General features: G+C 41.3%; 1 protein-coding gene across 1 annotated transcript in view; it reads right to left on the minus strand.

Moving 5' to 3' along the window:
• grm5b (glutamate receptor, metabotropic 5b) overlaps positions 1 to 21611 on the minus strand; it is a 618812-nt gene that overhangs the window by 405027 nt on the left and 192174 nt on the right. The window contains exon 2 of the mRNA XM_078544826.1: positions 1460 to 1709. Coding sequence (XP_078400952.1) covers positions 1460 to 1709 — 250 coding nt within the window. The remainder of the gene's footprint in view (positions 1 to 1459; positions 1710 to 21611) is intronic.

Consider the following 21611-nt stretch of genomic DNA (forward strand, 5'->3'; position numbering starts at 1 on the left):
ATTTCAGGGCCACCAATTCCCAACCTCTCAACCCATTGATTACAGTTTCCAGTTTTTGTGTAATGGAGATTTCTTTACCCAGTATCCATAGTGGCAGAGAAACCTATCTATCTCTGTCCTCAAGACGTGCAAGCATTCAGTCCCAGAGATAAAGTGAGTTCTCTGTCGCTTAACATGCTGGGTATAAAGATCTCAATCACACAAAAACCCTTTTTCCACCTGCTGTATGCTTACATTTACTTGCTGATGTCCAGTATTTTAAGTTGCAAATGGACTTGTCATGAGCCTTAATTTTCTGTGACAAGTTTAACAGACATCTACTGTGCAAACCCTGCAAGTTCTTAAAAATAGCACGGTTGCTAAGGAGGAGTCGTCATTTGTGTAAAGCAAGCAATGGAGTAGCATAATTCGACCAACAGTTCTGCAGATTCGCAACTCACAATATAGCTCTTAAGCTCCTAGACTTGTTGGTCAATTTGCACAGTAACAATGGCATGCAATGTAAATTCACCGCTATTTCTCCTGGAATATATTATCTTTGCCTTTTTTTTCCAATCCAGCAATGCACTTTGATTATTTATTATTCTTTTTTATTTTCACACTGCACCTACATTGTGGTCAGTATCACCTAATGTTCTCCAATTCTCATTCAGTTATTTGTCACACATTTTTCCTAAAGTTAAATCAAGCACTTCCTTGTTGGGCTAAAAACATACTGACCTGGGGGGGAAAAAATATCTCCCCACTTCCTTCAAAATTTCTACCCTGTTCTTCTGATCTCCCACCATAGCTTTCATAGAAGATCAGCAGAATTCCTGGTGATATGACATAAGTGGCCATTTATAGTCATTTATGCTGCTTCTCTGGGGATTTTATCATTCTCCCACTTAAATTGCAGCAGTAGATTGGGAGAACCCCTTCCAAATTTGCAGACCATTACCTTTATCCCCATCTATCCTGGGATATTTAAAATAACCCAATGTTATCCCCCGGTTGCTCTGATACCTCTCTAAACTGTTGAAAAATTTCCCCTCTTTGTCCTACATCTACTACTTGGTAATATTTCATCAATAACAATACCGCTTCCCATCCTCTCCCATAGCTCAATGTATTTATATCCATTAGTGGTAGAATACAAATAATGGTGTTACATGATGCAGACATGCATGGTGGCAGCTGATAAGACAATAACATTTGGACCATATTATGTATCTCAAAGCAGAGAAATAGCAGTGCACTTCATTTGAGGGAATCAATCTGATTTTATTGATCTACTCTGGACCAGTCATTTAAATTAAAGCTGGCTCCCTCATCCAAAGTTTTGGAACTATCTGAGGTGAGCTGTTTTGTCTGCTGCTGTCATCATTATTTTTACAAACTCCTAAAGCCCCAGAGATCCTGACCTGAACCACACCAATATGTAAATATAAATTCAGTAAAGCCTGAGATTTCCACTTACCTGCCAATCAGCTGGAACTCTCCCATAGATCCAAGTCGCCTCATAGACATCAGCAGCCCTCTTATAGTCATGCCCTCACAAAAGCAAGCCACAACTCGCGCCTTTGGTAGTTGACTGCGCAGCTTCCTCAAAAGCTTATCAAAGCTCTGCTCCCCAGCATTGCTGTAGATTTTGTAGGAGTGAGCAATGCAGATTCCCTCTTTAGCTGCCATCTCTTTAAAAGCTTCCATGCCACTTTCTCCATAATTACCTACAAGACAAGCATTGGATGTCACTGTGCATCGACATTTAATCTCGGTTATATATATATAAAAAAAATCTGCTGCTATCTTATTCAGAGTTTAAGTGACTTCACTTATTGATCCTGTCACCAGTAATGTATAACCAATTATTTACTTCTGTTCATGTCAAAAGTTCACTTCCAAAGCTACATGAATTCAAGTAGGTGCATTTTTGTGTAAGTGTTAGAAATAACAATTCAAATTGCAGTGAATTTGCTAAAACAAATATCCTTCTTTGTGAAGTGACTTTATTTGCATTGACTGACAATTTCACTGACAGTTTTCTCGCATGAATAAAATATTCTAACCTGCGTTTATATTTGCACCACAAATTACCATATTTAATTCACCAGTTACATTTATGATACTAGACAGACTATATACTACCTATTGCAAAGATAATAAATGTAAGTACACAAATATTAACCATTGGAATGCAGTTATAAATCTAAAAATTAGACAAGTCTGAAATGCATTACAGTTACAGGAGTACTGAAATACAGGTGTAGTACCTCACCTTTGAGTCTTAAATATATAAACCTTGAATTTCCACAGTGTTCTCCAGATGTTCTGCCTTAATCTCAGCAGAAGGCCAGTGGAACCTCCGGAAAAAGAGTGAGTTGCCATTTTTATCTGTTTATATTATTCCACCAGGGGTTATTGTGATTCTTCCTCCAAAAGTATGGCAGTAGGTTGAGGGAACTACTCCCCCCACCCCATGGAAATTCAAAGTGATTGAAGAGATTTGAAAATTATGAAGGGTCTACATGGTGCGGATAGAGAAAAGTTATCCCCATTGGCAGTAGGATCGAAAACCAGAGGACACAGGTTTAAGGTGATTGGCAAAAGAACCAAAGGCGACAGGGGGAAAAACCTTTTTGCGCGGCAAGTGGATACGATCTGGAATACGCTGTCTGAAAAGGAAATGGAGGCTGATTCAAAAGGAAATTGGGTAAGCACCTGAAGGGGAAAAAGGTGAAAAAAAAATTGCAGGCCAGGGCAAACAATGATGGAGTGGGACTAGATAAATTGCTTTTGCAGAGAGCTCACCTGGGCATGACAGGCCAAATGGCCTCTTCTGTGCAGTAACTATTCTAAGGTTCTATGACTACTGGGATAACCCAATAGTTTCACAGTGATCTGAATTTCATACATTTTCAAAGCTGAAAATCAAATCCTAGCAAAAGTTAATATTAGTTTTTAATGATGGAGCTTTAGGTATTAGATATAGTTAAACTAATATGTCACTACTTTTTAAAATCATGATATTTGAAGAAGATGATAACTCTAGTGGTAAGTGTCTTGACTGTTAAAACACTGTTTCTTTGTCACGGATTCCAATCTCTCCTCAACCACTGCCTCAGGCTGAACTAAGCTGTTCTCGACATTCATTTTACCCTGAGTTTCACATCTCATAATCTGCCCAATATAAAGACTGATTGCTTCCAGCTTTGTAACATTCCCTACCTTGAATGCTGAAATTTCAAAGGTATCTTTTTCATTTCCAGACTCAACTGGTTTAAAGCTTTTCTTGCTCACTTCCCAATCTCCAACTTTCATAAACTACAAAATATTCGAAACTCTATGCATGAATCCTCTCCCACATTTACTCCAGTTGGCTCATTCTTCCCATCCTTGCTGATTTATATTGGCTTCCCCTCCCCAATGCCTTAAATTTAAAGTCCTTATCTCCATCTTTAAATGTTCTGATAACTTAATGTGGCCCTTTCACTGTTACAGCCTCCAGTCCAACTTTCTCCTGCTGAATATTTTGCTCTTTTGATTCTGTACAGTTTATATATCTGTAACCTTGCCTTTGTGTTGTGGCCAAATCTTCAGCCATATGGTTACCATTCTCTGGAACTCCATACCTAAAACACTCTGCTTATCCACTTCTTTCTCTTTGTTTAAACCCCTCTTAAGATCCATCTCTTTGGCCAAGCTTTTAGTCGCCCAAAATATCTCTATTTTCCTCCCTTGGTGTTAGCTTTCCATTAGCTATTAGTGATTTGTTTTGTACATTAAAGTCATTAAATAACTGTAAGTTATTGCTGATATGAAATATTTACTCCTTATTGTATCAAATTATGTTTTTACTTTTTGAAAAAAGTCATTAAACGAACACTGGTTCTTAAATGAAGCCTTAGCTCTAAGTTCCCCATGTGCTCGGTAAATAAGTTAAATGTATTTCCCAAGAAATGTTTCACTTTCTGTCCTAACTGTGCTTGATTTAGTTTCAGTCAAATCAGTAGCCACTTTTAAGTTACATTTCTACCTTCAATGTGGTTTGCAAAAAATATTTCCTATGTTCCTATACTACAATTCAAACATTTCATTGACTGGGAAGTGCTTTGAGACATTCAGTGGTCATGAAAAGCGCTTTACAAATGCAATATTCTTTTTAGTGTTGCAACAGGTTTCCTTGGTTAGTAAATAATGAAGTACAAAAAAAATTCCAATAAAAGCATTCCAGTGGATGTATCTAAAGCTGCACATTTACTGTTCATAGTACTTACAGACTTAACACCTCCTTTCTATTTCAAGAAATTTAAAGGGTTTTAGGATTTAACAGAGTGATTATCCCAAGTGCACATTATCCTATACTCTTTCAAAAAACATAACATTGTATCATTGGTTTACTCTGAAGAATGATATGACTGGAAAAGCTGGAGGAATATTAAGACAAAGCTGTTCAATAAGACAGTTTCAGTCTATTTTGCTTTTCTGCAGTCAGTTGTACACATCTCTAGAAGATGACACATCACTGCTCCATCACACTTTAATGGTTACATTTCAAATTTTCAAAAGTATTTATCAAAAGAAAGAAGTCATTTATGTTTCTTCTGACATGGTGCTGAGAATTTATAACCTGACAATCTTCAAACTTCCCTTGCAACAGCAATTAGGTTCTCTGGCCATAAAGGTACAGGGCTAGTTAAACACATTCACACCTTACTGACAGGATCATGCATTGTTCATTTCATGGCATGCTGCTTCTCTTGTTATAAAAGAACATATCATCCAATGTATCAGGAAACATTCCACAGGATCTAGCCTTATAATACAAAACACGTTACTTCTACCAAGTGACAAAAAAGCTTCACCTTTTTACTTATTCATGGTGTGTGGAGATCCCTGGCGAGGCCAGTATTTATTGCCTATCCCAAATTGCCCTTGAGAAGGTGATGGGGAGGCACCTTCCTGAACTTTTCAATTTATGGCTTTATAGCTATAATATAGCAATCTGTGGTGGTAGCATAAGAGTTGAGATGAGAGAGATGAACTAGAAAATGATAGGCTAACTAACCTAACATCCATTATGGGAAATGTTTGAATCTGTTATTAGAGAGAGTGAGTGATCACTTGTACAAACCTAAACTGATCAGAGACAGCCAACATAAATCTGCATGTCTAACAAATCTAGTTAATTCTTTGAGGGGATGGTAGATAAGGGAGTTATCTATGGATGTTATTTGTATGGATTTCTGGAAGGTATTTTGATAAAGATCCACATAAGAGGAAAAAAATTTAGGCTGGATGGAATTGAAGGCTATCTGTTGACAAATATAGATAATTAGTTAAGAGGTAGACAGAGAGCAAGGATAATGCATATGTATTCACATTGGCAGGATGTGACTGAGGCCACAGTTTTTCACTATATTTGTAAAGGACTTGGATGAAGGAATAGAGATCCATATGTGAAAGTTGTTGACAACACTAAGTTAAGCAGTAAAGTAAGTATTATAAATGAGAGCAGAAAGTTGTAAAGGGACATTGATCGATTAAGTGAATGGGCAAAACTATGACTGATGGAGTTCAATTAGGGAAATTTTTGACTTCATTCCCTATGGAGGTAAGAAACATAGATCAGGGTATTTTCTAAATAATGGGAAGTCCAGGACTGTAGGCAGTAGAAAGAGTTATGGATCCAAGTACAGAAATCACTAAAGACTACAGGACAGGTATAAAGAATAATATAAAAGGCTAATGGAATGTTGGCCACTACCTGAAGAGGAATACAAAAGGGTAGAAGTTATGTTATGGTTATTTAAATCTTTGGTGAGACCCTGGGCAGGATTTTCCGGATGGCAGGGTTTACCACCCCACAACCTGAAATGTCGGTAGCAAACACATCTCCACTGATGCCGGCTGTCCCACAGCCATTTAATACTCTAAGGAGCATTAATTGGCTGGAGCAAGGACTTCTACCTCTCACATGAGAGGAAGTCCCGCCTCAGAGAGCTGCCGGCCATCTGATTGTTTGGCAGCTCCATAGCCCCTGCTGCATCACTGGGAGTGTTGACCACTGCTGGGACTAGAAGCAGCCCACAGATTCTAAATGCTGGAACCCACAGGAACAGGTAGATACAGGATCTGGTAGTGGGGAGGAGAGGCCGGGGTAGGTGGGGGTTGGTGGCAGTGAGGGGATAGGGGGTGAAGTTTATGACGGCATGGCCAGGTGGGGATGGAGCGCTGGGGAGGGGAGGCAGATCTTGGCTAAAGACACCCAATCTGGAAATGAGGCCCAAGCAGGGTGATCTGATAAGCATGCCCCCGACCCTGAACTCCTCCCACTGGCCAAAGCATTGTGACTGGGTGGGAAACGACCCTTAAGTGGATAATAATTGGTCACTTAAGGGCCTTTATTGATGCGAGTAGGCAGGCTGCACTAGGCCTCACCTGCTTCCCCTGTAAAATTGCGGACGGCTCGGAGGTGGGCAGGAGGGTGGTGAAAGGGCCACCTGAAGAATTTTACAAGTATGTACAACGCCTACAAACGTGCTGGTAGGGGCCATAAAATTTTGCCACCCACCCCCATTTAGAGCATTAAATGGCTATGGGGCAGCCAGCATTATTGGGTATGTGTTTGCTGCCGACATTTCAGATTGCAGGGCGGAAACATGCCCAGGGTCTCACCAAATATTTAAATAACTGTAACATAACTTCCACTCCTTTGTATTCCACTTCAGATAATGGTCCGTTTAGAGTAATGCATTCAGTTCTGGGCACACAGCCTCAGGAAGGATATTTTGGCCTTGGAGGGGATGGAATGCAGATTTACCAGGATTATACCAGTGCTAAAAGGATTAAATTATGTGGACAGATTGCATATGCCAGGCTTGTATTCGCCGAATAGAAGATTATATCTTTTAGTAATAGAATACAAGAGGTGATTCGGTCCATTGAGTCTGTGCTAGCTTGTTTGAAGTGTATTCCAATTAGCCCACTCATTCCTTATTTCCCTGAATTTTTTTTCTCCTTGAAATATTTATTCAATTCCCTTTTGAAGGCCACTATTGAATCTGTATCCACCATCCTATCAGGCAGTGCATGCCAAATCCTAACCATACATTGCATTAAAAAGTTTCATATATCCTCTGATTCTTTTACCAATCATCTGAGATCTGTGCCCTCTTGTTATCTGGACCCTTTCCAAAGCTTTCATGTCCTTTGTAAAGCGTGTGACCCAAGAACTGGACACAATACTCCAGCTGGGGCCAATTTAGTGTTTATGTAGGTTTAACATAACTTTATGGCTTTTCCACTCAGTGTCACTATTTAAAAAGCCCAGGATCCAATATGCTTTATTAATTGTATTTTAACCTGTCCTGAAATCTTCAACAATCTGTGTGCAATAGCCCACAGGTCACTCTGTTCTTGCACACCCTTTAAAATTGTACTCTTTTGCTTGTATTGTCTCTCCTCATTCTTCCTACCAAAAAGTATCATTTCACAATTTTCTGTGTAGTTTTCCATCAACCTTGCAACCTCCCATTCTATCAGCCTGTCTATATCCTCATGGTCTATTGCTATCTTCCTCACCGTTTATTACTCTTCCAAGTTTTATATCATCTGCACATTTCGAAATGATGTTCTGTACGCAAAGTCCAAATAATTATTGAACACCCATACCTCATTTTAAGTAGTCTCGAATAGCATAGTTTCATTATTAAGTAGTTAACAAATTACTACTGATGTTTAAATTGTGCATACCACTTACCCTGTTATAAAGTAGTTGTCCAAAATTATCGATACCCATCCTTATGGTGGATGCAGTTAAAAAAGATCCTGCACTTGACACGGAATATTCAAGAAGGCCTTTGATACATTACATCACCATGCGCATATACTTGGAGTATTTGAGAAGGCACATAACTAGCAAGATTCTTTGCATGTGAAAATTGTCCAAGACATATTGGCCGGTGTCCCATTATTTCGCTTTGTTATTTTATGTCATAATATGTTTTTATTATCTCCATTGTGTTTTGTTTATTTTTGACTTATACATAAGGGGCAGGATTTTCCCATCAACGAGCAGGGAGCTCGCCGACACGTAAAATGATGCATGGTGACGTCGGGCAGAACTCCCAACGTCACCGCGCCCCATTTAAATTTTCAGGTAGGCAGGGGCTCAGCAAAATCAGCTGTGCGCCCGCCGACCTGTCAATGGGCAATTGAGACCATTGACAGAGTCATTAAAGTAATTAATGGACCTGCTCGTCCAACCTTGAGGTAGGCAGGCAATAGAAAAAGCATGAAACCTCATCCACGGACGGGATGAGGTTTCATGTAGGTTTTAAAAAATTTAATTAAAGTTTTTTAAAAAGTTATGGACATGTCCCAACTCATGTGACAGTGTCACGAGGGGACATGTCGGAATTTTTTTTCTCTATTTTTAATATTTTTGACAGTAGAGCTGATCTCCCTGAGGCAGCACTGAGCCTCAGGGAGATGAGTGCGCTCTTTCGTGTGCATGCGTGAAAGAGCGCACTCTCAGGTTTAGGGATTCCTCCCTGCCTGTACAGGGAGCGCATAGCACTTCCATGCGGATGTCACGCTGGGCGGGCCTTAATTGGCCCACATAAAATGGTGGTGCGCTCCCGATCGGGGGCACCAATTGGAGGCCCGCCTCCGTGTGCCCACACTTCAACTTCACCCCCAACAGGGGAAAATCCTGCCCAAGGTGTACTTCATATTTATGTTAGAGCCAAAAATCTTGGGTTGGGAACTTAACTACTAATATTACATACATTTAAATGGGAAAATTTTATTCAATATAAATAGTTTTGATTTAAGTAGTGGTTTCCGGAATGTATCTACAACTTAAAACAAGGTATTCCTGGACATCAAAAACAGTGATGGTCTTAGTACTGAACTTTGGGGAACACTTCTATATAGCTCCCTCCAATCAGAAAAATAGCCACTCCTCACAACTCTCTGTTTTATATGCCTTTCAGAAATTTTGTATCCATGCTGCTACTGCCCCTTTTATTGCATTGGCTTCTATTTTGCTGACAAGTCTAACTTGTGGTACTTTATCAAACACCTTTCAGTAGTTAATATACACAACATCAACCACAATAATTTCATCCACCCCCTGTTTTCTCATCAAAACGCAGTCAAGATAATCAAACATGATTTATTCTTAAATCTATGTTGTCATTCCTTTATTACTCCATACTTGTCTAAGTTGCTGTTAATTTTCTCTCAGATTATTGCTTCTACCTCAAATGCTTAAGGACTGACCATTCTAGACCGCTGATGCAGTATGGTCATATCTATTTCAATACTTCAGAACTGAAATATCTTGAACAATACTTCATTACTGACCTGTCCAGATCAAAACGACACCATTCACTGGTCTAGCCAAATGCTTCAATATTGAACTGTCAATATCAATCTTTTAGTACTGACCAGTCTCAATCAATGATTAAGTACCAACATGGTGAGATCAATGCTTCAGTGCTGACCTATCTAGATCAATTCTTCATTACTTACCAATGTAGATCATTGAATATTATTGACCTGCCAAGATCAATGGGCACTTGCACTTAACTTTCCTCAACTGTTTTTCTCTAAACGCCAGATGACTATCAAGAGGTTTTCAACAATAACAGAGGTTTTTACAGGCAGTCCTTCGACTTACGACACAATTGGTTCCTGAAAACCGCGTCTTAAATCAAAACATTGATAACTCAGAGCCAATTTTCCCATAAGAGCAATGTTATAAATGGGGGATTGGTTCCTGAACCAAGGCCTGATATCTTATTTTCATCAAAATAATCCAGAATTTTGTACTTAATCAATTATAGATGAGTGATATAGCAACATTAACGTATTTATGTTGTAAATAGCGATCATATTGACACAAGAAATCGCATAAGCTAAAAATACATATAGAAATATAGTACACTACTGTACACTGTTCATTACGCCTACCTATCAAACGTAAGAACGTTTGAATTTGTTTGCTGGCATGGCATCATAAAATCAATACCGAGGTGAGAAAGTCAAAACAGGCCGTCAATTTATAAACACCATAACTCAAACGTCATGAAGTCGACGACTGCCTGTATATGGCACCTTTAATGTGATAAAATGTCCTAAAATGCTTCAAAGGATGTGAAACAAAATATGTCACCAAGCGACATAAGGAAATATTGGGCAGAATTTCATTCCAGTGACCAGGGCCCCCGCCAGATGCAAAACTAATGGGAGCCATGCATCGATGCATTTTAAGTATAATCAAGCATTTAACTGGCCAGTATCTGGCTTCCCACACAAGCAAGGTACCTGGAGGGCAGAAATCCCTTCCCTGAGAGCTGCTGGCCAGTCAAAGGTGTCTGCTGCCAGTAATACTCCAAGACCTTCACTAGGGATCGCCATTAGATCCCTGCAGACAGGTAGAGTGTGGTGGGATGGAGGTTACGGTGAGTGGGGTCAGGTGTAAGTGCAGGGGGTTGGCTTTAAGCACCTCCCGCCCACTTCCCGATGCCGAGTTCCTTGATCGGGCACCGAATGCTTGTCAATAATGTTAGGAAATAGAGATGGTTTAAGTAAGTTATATTGGTATTTGTGGGTAGTGGAAAAGAGTTTTAACTTTAATGTTTAAGTTTGATTTGTATTTCTGTATCTGTGTGTTACGATTGGTCAAATTGAATTTTGGTTTCACTTTAAAAAGTCCTTGCATTTCTAATGAGAGTTTTACGACTGTTGCAGCTAAGCTAAACAAACAAGAGTAGAATAAAACAGAGCTGTTGCCTAGCAACAGACATCCAGAGAGGCAGGTTCTTCCCACAGACACACTCAGAAAGAACTAATAAAGCAGTTTTGAGTTCAGTTTTGAAGACAACTGCCAGGCAGAAGCAACCTAGAAGGGACAGATAGCCAGTCCCAAGCTAAAGAGAAGACCCCAAAATCCAGGGGAGTGGAACAGGAGAAAGTCCCAAGCAGACCTTCTAGTCAAGGGAAGGACAGGAACCTGGAAAAGGTCCTGTTAATGAAGTTAAGAGTGAAGGGCAGAGAGAAAGGTTCCAAGCTTCAGATTTAAAGACACAAAAGCTGCAAAAAGCAGATTTAAAGCAGGAACAGCTTGCAAGAGGTGAGAAGGTCCAAAGAGATAGCTGAAAGCCTGTAACTCTTTGCTATGGGCATGTGAAGCAGTGGTGTATTGTTGACAGCTGAGTCAGTGAGAGAGAATGCGTGGAAGACAGCATGAATGCATGTGGTGACCCAGAGGAGAGAAACATCAGTAGAAGAGTTAAAAACCCTGGAGGTGAACCCTTGTGGAAGGCATCTGTGAAAAAGCGTTGGTTTGGGAGAAGATTCCAAAGTGAGTTCTTCAAGAGTGTGAAAGACGGAGTTCAGTGAGACTGGTTGGCTCACGGTGTGACAAACATCTGGGGGGAGTTGATGAGAGATCCATAGCATCTAGTTAAGGTGGCATCTGTCACTTGGTTTCAGAGTATGGTGTGTTTGACCACAGGTTGCCTTACTTACGGTGTACTTACGGTGAACATTAGAGTATAAAATACTTGTTGTAACTTGTGCTATCCTCACAAATCTGTGTATATCTGTAAAGGTATTGTTGTGGGTGAAGGAGTATTGTAATATAGTTCTTCTTTTCTTGTTGAATAAATGTTCTATGTTTTTGTTAAAAGTCCATCAGCTGACTCCTGTGACTCTGTTCAGTAGCTACTCTCCGCATATCTGAACAAACAAATTAGAAGTTAGGATCTATCAATCTGGGTTCCACTATGGGATCAGGCTTGTCCAGGGGTAACCTCAGCTGGGATCATAACAATAAGAAAACCCTTCCTACAAGGACATAAGCAAATCTTTTGGGAGGCGCAGGAGACCTGTGCAAATCATGTCAAATCCCTAAGCTACCATTAAATTCCAGTGGGCTCAGGGATAATTGGCCTTAAGTGATTCATTAATGAACCTAGAGTCATAGAGTTATAAAGCACAGAAACAGGCCCTTCAGTCCATTGTGTCCGTGCTGGCCATCAAACACCTATCTATTCAAATCCCATTTCCTGCACTTGGCCCATAGCCCTGTGTGCTACGGCATAGCCCTGTATGCTATGGTTGATAAACCTAATTAACATCCCATCACCAGCAGGCAGCATTCTCATGTTGGGTCCTTCCCACCGTCCACTAAATTAGGGACAGTTTTCCCGATGCTGGGAATTGGATGTGGGCACTCCTGACCGATTCTAATAGCTCCCTCGCCATCATGCCCGCTCCAGTGGGTGCCATTGAATCCGGCCATTAGGTCAGATGACCAAAAGCTTAATCGAAGAGGTAAGTTTTAAGGAGTGCCTCAAAGAGGGAAGCAATGTAGAGAGGTACAGAGGTGTAGAGGGGAAATTCCTTAGCTTAAAGCAAAGGCAACTGAAGGTGTAGCCTCCAATGCTGGAGTAATTAAAATCAGAAATGATCAAAACACCAGAAATAGGTATGTGCAAATATCTCAGAGGGTTATGAGGCTGGAGGAGATTACAGAGCTGGGGAAGGATGGGTGTAAGAATATATGTTTAATATAATTCGACCGAAATTAAAAACTGCACGAAAAGTTATACTGGCACATTTTGCGAGGCCAAAAAATACTTTTCAAAGTAAAAAAGTTTTATAATCTTCAGGCTGCTTTTCCACAGATAAACAAAAACCACTGGTCTGATAAGAAGATCACACTTTTAAAGCCATGGAATGTTTAGCCAGAGGCCTGGGGTCATAAAATTAGGGATGAAAATGACAAACAGCCATGCTTCAAAGCAATGTTAAGTCTTCTGGCTAAACCGAACCCAATTAAAATGAATAGTCTGATTGCAAGTTTAGAACCTTAGTGAAAATTTATCTTTCATTAAGTTTGATAAAAAATGAAACTGGATGTAATGCTTTGAGCGGTGATCAATGATAACCAGTGAATTCAAACAAGGAAGACTTAAAAGTTAGCTTCGTAGACCAAAATCTGTTTCAGAGCCTTATAAAACCCAATCATGGAGAGAAAAGATTGCTAGTTCAGCTGAATTTAGTGGTGTGAAGTTTACTTGAAAGCTCCATGAAACTGTCACAAGCCGACATTGATTGATGATATCTGGGTTTGTTTTCTTTTGAAATGCAAAGAAGTTCAGCTATGTATGTTTTTCTGTGCTTCCAAGTATCAGATAAACTTCATTTTAATACACTGAGCACAACTTTCAAGAAAATTAATTTGAGAAACTCTGAGTGATTAATTATCTGTGTTTCTGGAATATGAGACCAGGAAAAGATACTGATGTTATGTATGTTGATAATGATTTTTTAAAATTCTGCAGCATCTAGGATGATGGAAATTTACTGAAAAAAATTTAAGAAAGGTGTACTATGTCAGTGTGGGCTCTAACGCCATAGTTATAAAAGCATTAGGTGCCCCATTGGATAACTGAAGGTTAAGGTGGATTTTGATAGGGCAGTATGGCCCTACCAACGGAACATCCATGTCCACCTTGTAAATAAAAGTATAAAGATCATCGTAAAGAATCATTTAGCATTGCAGTCGAGAAACTTGGTCATTTGTTGGATAGTACGATCACTGGTTGATCATATGTATGTAATGCATTTGTAACTAACAGGCTTATGGTGTATTGTTTGGCTAGCTGGTTTTCCTACCAAACCTAGTAAAGACATAAGTGTTTAATTTGGGCTTTGAATGTTGTCTTATTAGTTCTCATAATTCTCATATCTAAACCTGTCCGGGGTAGAAGATTACATCATATAGAATTGGTAACAGGGATGGGATATGAATGAGAATAATAGCACACTCAAATTCCAAAGGGAAAATTTATGGTGAGATAGGAATTAAATATGTCGCAGAGAAGTTGCCCCTCCAGGTCGATACAAGCCATTATAGATTGTAGTGATTTTTTTTTACAGGGCTGAACAGTGGGTGCAGAGGCCCACTTGCAAGCTAGTCACAAAAGATGTGATAAGAATATGCACCTAAAGGATGGTAGGTATGGCTTAATTCCAGGGACTCTGTGTCTGCTTTGTCACAAATATGTGATAAGATGATGCTCCTAAATGAGGGGTAGTTAGGTTTAGGGAAGAAATTAAGCAATTGAAGGCAAAGGCAAGTGACTGAGAAGTGTTAGTGAATAGACTGTTAAAAGAATTGGGGGAAGAATGGAAAGAGTGGAAAAGGGATAAAGAAGAGTTTGAAAGGGAAAAAGAAAGATGGTGCACTCAAGAACAATATTTATAGAGCCACTGGCCTGAATTTTCACTCCCGGGTCGGGAATGCAACGTTGGGAGAATTCCCAACTCCATGAACCCGACTCCTGAAAAACAGCCTCGGAAGTTCTGATTTCTGATGATAACCATGGCGTTAGAGCCCACCCAGTGGGGACGAGGTGTTAATGTGAGTCAGGCCCACTGTCCCTGGAAACAGTTTGGAGGCAGCACAATGGCAGGCTGGGTGAAAAGCTGACCTTGGTGATCGGCACTTTGCCTCAGATGCAAAAACAAACAATAAAACAAAAAAACAGCCCTCAGCCTCTCACATCTCTAACCCCACACACTCCCCTTGCATCAACCATGCCAACCTATGCTACCTCATGCCCCCCAACCAACCCCCATAACCCCTAATAACCTCTATGTCAATTTATGTCCCCCCACTCAACTCCATGACCTCTCGTTTAGGAGCATAATTTTGTCATGCCAACCTATACCCCCATCCACCTCTCATGGCCCTTTATAGTCCCATGCCAACTTGGTGCCAATCCATGCCCCATCTACCAACCTTTACCCTTACACCCTCCATGCCAACTCACCCAATATTTGCATGGGCAGACCTCAGGACACATACTGAGAGGAAATAAAATAAAATTCTAAATATCTATTACAGCATTCATAATTTTAAAAAAATACTCTCATTGATAAGAACCCATTCACTTCATTTAAGTTTCTTCAACCACTTAATCACTTATAACAAGCATTTGCATTCACAGCCCCATGTAAATACTTTATAGGAGCTGTCATGCAAACTGTGAACTGACAGGCACCCAATTGTGATAATTATAGGTTGTAAAATCAGTCATGCAGCACAAATCCTATAATGATAACATTCAGGCTTATGTCAACAAACAATGAAATAGCAAGCACTAACCTTTTTTTAAAAAAAAATTAAAGGCCAGGAGATTTAAATCCCTTGACAGCTTGACAGCTCTCTTGACAGCTTGGACAGTTTGAATGAACATTATAGGATTTGTGCTGCATGACTGATTTCACAATCTATCATTAGTGGGGTGCCTGCCAGTTCACAGTTCCAATGAGCTTGACAGTTCCGCTGAGTTTATTTACTTTTTTAGCACATTCGTGTCCACTCTTAACAATCCCAAAAGGCACTTGACCTCTCCCAAAGGGCACCCCGCCTCTCCCAAATGTGTCCCTGGACCTATCGAAAAAGCTACCCTACCTCTCTAAAAAACGCCACTAACTTTAGACTTTCTTGTGATGGGCCTAAAGTGCACAAGTCGTATTTTGGATATCCCACTAGCCAAAATTGGATCAGATTGAAGGCACCTTAACATGTGCAGCTATCTCCGTGAATCAGTGATGTGCGAAGTGCAACCCGCCCCCATTTCCACTCCCACCAGCCCCATTGACATGGTGGGGGCCAGTTTCGGTGGCAAGACTTCCAGATTCCAGCCCCCATTGCCATTTTTGTTAAGATGGAGAACCTCTCAGTCTGTACGAATTCAGACCACTGTATGGATAGGAGTAGGGAAAAGAAGTACCAGAAGTGTCTGAGAAATATAAAGAAAATTTAAAAGCAGGAATCAAATTATAGATTCAGGGTTCAGAAAGCAAAGTGCAAACCTGTCCATATGCCCAGGACAGACTCAAGGAGAGGGTGCTCCATCACATGGAGATGGGAATCCTGAAAACCCTCAGGGAGAAGTCGGTACCATCTGATTAATAACATACCAGAGGCAAGTTAAAAGGAAGGAAAGAAAGAAGTTAAAGAGACGCGCAGCAAGAATTAAAATGCTGGAAAAAGGAAAAGGCAACTGATTTTGTTTCCAATTGATCTGCAAATGATCAGCAAGTAATTAAGAAGGCTAATGGAATGCTAACCTTTGTCACGAGAGGAATTGAACATAAAAGTAAGGATGTTATGCTTCAGCTATACAGGGCATTGGTGAGACTGACCGCACCTCGAACACTGTGTGCAGTTTTGATCTCCTTATTTAAGGAAGGATCTAAATTCATTGGAGGCAATTCAAGGGAGGTTTACTAGATTTATACCTGGAATGGAAAGGTTGTTTTATGAGGAAAGGTTGGACAAACTGGCCTTACTGAAGTTTAGAAGAGTGAGGGGTGATTTGATTGAAGTATATAAGATCCTGAACGGCCTTGACAAGATAGACGTGGAAAGAATGTTTCCTCTTGTGGGTGAGTCTAGAACTTAGGGGCACTGTTTTAAAATTAGGGGCCGCCCTTTTAGGACAGAGATGAGGAGAATTTTTTCTCTCAGGCAGTTGTGCGACTTTAGAACACTCTGCCTCAGAAGGTGGTGGAGGCAGGGCCATTGAATATTTTTAAGGCGGAGGTAAGTAGATTCTCCTTCGGCAAGGGAATCAAAGGTTATCGAGGTAGATGGGAATGTGAAATTCGAAACACAAGCAGATCAGCTATGATCTTATTGAATGGTGGAGCAGGCTCGAGGGGCTGAATGGTCTACTCCTGTTCCTATTCTTTATGTTTCTGATGATTTGCAAATGAAAGACCATCTTAACAGATTGTGTAAATGTGTGTATGATTTGTGAAAGGTAGAGCATTTCTTATGTTTGAATGTTTAATTTGTTAAAACAATAACTGTATGTGTGTCAGCTTCACTGTTCTATGCATGGAACTAAAGTTTTTTGATCCTTTTTGGTCTCATCTTGGATGCTGTTTTAAATTTGTTGCTTGTTCTATGTGCGTACATATTTGTATTATTAGTGAAATTTTGAATCAGTTGAAACTTCAAAATTTCCCTCACTTTCAGGACCGGGGAATAGCACAATATCTGGCACTTGGAGTTTATAACTCATTCCAGGGATCTATGGACTGGATTTTACGTCTGCAAATCCCGTGTGAACGTAAAATAGGGCATGATAACATTGGGTTGAAAATACAACATCATCACGTCAGTCTCCAAAAATACAGAAGGTGAGCAGGTGTGGAAATTGGCAACCCGCCTGCCATTTTGAAATTACTAATTAACATGCTATTGAAGTTGTCAATGATCCAATCATCTGAAATTTTTTTGTTGCCCGCTACATTTTTTGGCCATCAGCTGTGAAACATTCTGGGAGTGTTTCAAGGCAGCTATAATGAAGTGGCACAAGAGCAGAGGAAAGCCCTACCACTGAGACCATGGCTGAGTGTAGCAGCAGATTCCGCTGCTCGAGGTAGCAGCGTCTGCATTTTTAAAAAACTTATCTTTGAGCATTTTTTGAGCCTTCAGTAAAAAGTAAAGAGACATTCAGAAAGCATGGGACCTTTAAACTTGCAACCTTGACCCACTTCTTGTTCGTGGCATTGCCCTCTTGCCGCATGATGTTCCAGCCTACAGTCCTGATTGGGCTTGGAGCCCCACCTTTGCACCTCTAATTTACCTCCTTCCACTGGACGGCCACTAATTGGCCATCTGATGCTTGATTGAACAAGCTGAGACACCGGGGGCAGCAGGGGAGAACGAGCAGAGCATTCAGTTTCCATTCCGCCTCCCTCACCCTGACAAAAAACATAAAATCTAACCCCATTTTTCTATGGTTGCATAGAAGCATGAAAGAGTGAATGTGATTATTAAACATGTCTATTTCACCCAAAATTAAGAGGAGAAAACCTGAATAAAATTTACTTAGGGATCTGTGGAAAGGGGAAATGTTCACTGAAAAGTTTAAATGTGAGAGAATGTGGAATTGGAGTTGATATTGAAATGTTGAGCCTCAGTGTTCCATTTGCCCTTTTCATTATGGGCAGAATTTTACCAGTTCATATAAATTTCTGCAATATTTAACATTCACAAGTAAATGATATGTTATTTTGTGCAACTGGCCTCTGTATGCTTCATTTGTTCTATAGGTGCAGGGTAGGCCATGATGTTATGATGGGCATGTGTCTTCTGATACTTTATTGCAAAGGCACAGAGTATATGTTGTTGACCAAGGAATGGTCCTGTCTGGGATCGAGCATGGAGCCTGCAGCCCTGGCATATGGTGGTGGCTTTTATTTGGTTGGCGTTGGACCAAAGCATCCCGGGTGTCTCTTCCTCCCTGGAGGTTACCCAGGTCAGCATCCATGCCCTCAGCATACTCCTCACCATGTTCATCCTCGGACTCACTACTGGACTCATCATCTGTTGCCTGTGCAGCTACACGAAGATCTTCCTCCACTGTGTCTCCCCTTGCCAGTGCCAGATTGTGCAGAGCTCAGCAAGCAACTACTATCAGTGACACACGATCTGGGGGGTATTGAAGTGCGACCCCTGAATGGTCCAGGCATCGGAAGCGCATCTTGAAGCGCATTTTCTCTACCACCGCCCTTGTGGAGGCATGGCTTCTGTTGTACCGCTGCTCGGCCTCTGTTCTTGGGTGGCGGAGAGACGTCATGAGCCGCCTTTTGAGGGGATGGCCCTTGTCACCCAGCAGCCATCCATCCAGTTGGGCTGGACCACTGAAGAGCCTCGGCATCTGGGAGTGCCTGAAGATGTAAGTGTCATGGGAGCTTCCAGGGTACCTTGCACACACTTGCAGAAACTGCATCTTGTGAACACACACTATCTGCATGGTCATGGAGTGGAATCCCCGGCTCACCCACTGGTGCCTTGATGGCCACGTGCATGAGGGAACCCAGCAATCACTGCGAAGCTTCTGGCTCGCTCTGCCTGGCTGGCCTCATCCGTATTGTAATGAATGAAAGTCAATGCACGCCTGAACCGAGCGTCTGTCAGCAGTTTGAAGCAACTATGGACAGCTGATTGGGACACTCCACAAAGATCCCCCACTGACCCCTGGAAAGAGCCAGAGGCATAGAAGTTGAGGGCCACTGTGACCTTCAGCGCCACTAGCATGGGGGGTCCACCCACAAAGTCAGTGCTGATCTCAGGGCCGATTCTCTGACAGATGCAGGTCATAGACGGAGTCTCTTTCGGCATTGCACCTCAAACATATTGAGGTAGCTGCATTGCTGCCTGTAAACCCTGGCAGCAGGATATTGGCGTCTTCTGCGGCCCCTTCCACCTTGGACTTCCTGTTGGCCCTGTGCCCCTTATGCCTGCACCTCTCCTCCCATAGGTCACTCCCCTGGAAGCTGAATAGGGACACCTGGCCTCCTCCCACTTCTGGTCCTCTCTTCCTCCTCAGAGGAGGTGCCTCCAACGGAGACCACAATCCCCATTACCCGGATATGGAAAGGCTGTCTGATACCTGGAAGGCCTCATGGGGTGAATCCTCTGGCGGTCTGGAAAACAACACTGAGTCCTGAACTGAAGACTCGAAATTCTCTGAGTAAAGCTCTGAAGCGAGGTGAAGCTGTCCTGTTCACAGAAGCAACCAGCCGCAAGTGATATCCTGCACTCCTCACTAATCGCTTTAACAAGGCCACTAATGCCTCTTATCCCGCATGAGGTTGTGCTAACTGTGGCCTGCTCGTTTTGCCCATGCGATGGCCTAAAAATCACATGGGCTATGTAAAGTCAGAGACAATTGGTATCTCAAGGGCCTTAGCTGGCAACTTAATTAATGGCGGGCGCACCTCCATCTCCATCACGCGCCCACTTGGCGAAATATCGCAAGAGTGCACGTTGATGTAGGCACGCTCGGCCGATGTCAATGTGCTTTATTTAACACTCGAGCAGGCCAGGCAAGGCAAGCTAAAAATTCTGCCCCATGTCATTATACCTCTCCCATATATCAGAAAGAAGTATTAAGAATTTTTCAAGAACTAATGGACACTTACTGAATTTTAGATTTTGGGCCAGATTTTTGTAGAATTGAGTAGATTCTGTGGACCTTCAAAAATGGGGGGAGGGACCTGGATGCAGAGATTCTGCCCCCATTTGCGACAGATCCAATTTTTGCTGGTAGGGGCAAGGGGAAAGGGTGTGATTTACATATGAAGGAAACCTGAACTCAGCAGGGCCCTTTGAATTCAGTGCTGAGTTCAACAGACCCCATTTTGGCTGTTGCAAAGGCCTTAAATTGCAATGTGGAAATCACAAATTTATGAAGTAGACATTAACACTCTTGAAGGGTGGATAGGCCTGTTTAAATGTCACAATCAGGTTTTAAATCCCCAAGCCTTTAAAAGTGAAAAAAACAGGCTGCAGGTAACAGTTGGAGTTAAAAAGAAAACTGCTGCATTGCTTTGATTGACAAACCAGTTGGTGTAACATCTGGTCTAGCAATTTCAATAGTTGTTTGTTGACATTTTCCGAAGGGCTCTTTAAAGTACAACTTTCTCAGCAGGGGTGCTCTGAGTTCACAGTTTGATTGACAGGTTAAAGAACCAATTGAAGGATTAGCGGTCATTGATGTTGGATATGAATAGAAGTTTGCTTGTTTTTATAAGTGATTAAGCACCTGAGATTTAAAATAAGCTTTGATTTGGTTTTCATGAATGGGAGTTTTTTTTATGATTAAGTCTGTATAATGAGTGGGGTATTGAATATTTAGGAATTTATTTTATTTCATCTCCACATGGCTCCTGAGGTCTGCCCAGGGTGGAAACTGGTTGAGCTGACATGAGTTGGCAAGGAAGCATAAAGTGCTTTAGAGACATGAGTTGGCATGAGTTAGCATGGTGGAATGGAGGATATAAGAGGCCATTGGAAGTGGATGACAGTGGGTAGGGGTGTGAGGGCTAGAGAACCTATAGTCTTATAACATAACTTGCACAGAGTCCAGAAAACCAAGGCAGGCCTTCTAACCAGCCTGTGACAGCACCCACCCATCCCCATGGTCCCCTAGGTTCTATTTCTGGGGTTGGAGAGCTGATTCTATCTTGCACCCACCAACCCCAGAACAAGGATCACAACTTTCAGGGGTCTTCTTTCTGAGGGGTGTCTGGTGAATCAGGAACTTACCTGATTCAAGCTACCCACCTCAGTAACAAAGATCTGGGCATTTGAATCAGTACAGAAGGAGATAATATAGATCACATCAGGTATTCGAAATTGGTGTAAATAAGAAAATGGTAGAATAAAGGAGAATTGTTTTTGAACTGTTAAGAACTGCAAAGTTGCAGCGTTGCCTCTTAAACACTGCTGTGAATGTTTCAACCTATAGGTGTGGGAAGCTCAACCCTCTTTAACTCTTTTTAATGTAAGAATGTTGGAGAGTTTTGTTGAAGTTAACTTTTTTTTGGTTTTAATATAGGCATTTGGAAGGGCATCTGAAGGAGCAACAGGGAAGATGATGTAACTTATCTTTTCTTATTTATGCACATGCCATCCTTTTCTATCTTGAGCTAATGCATGCTAACCTGAATCAAGTTTGAATTACTCAGGTTAACTTGTTAAGTCGTGAGTGCCTGAAATTCATTGTGGGAGTTTTTATTTT

The sequence above is a fragment of the Cetorhinus maximus genome, chromosome 7 (genome assembly GCF_964194155.1).
Source record: "Cetorhinus maximus chromosome 7, sCetMax3.hap1.1, whole genome shotgun sequence".
Classification (NCBI taxonomy): Eukaryota; Metazoa; Chordata; class Chondrichthyes; order Lamniformes; family Cetorhinidae; genus Cetorhinus; species Cetorhinus maximus.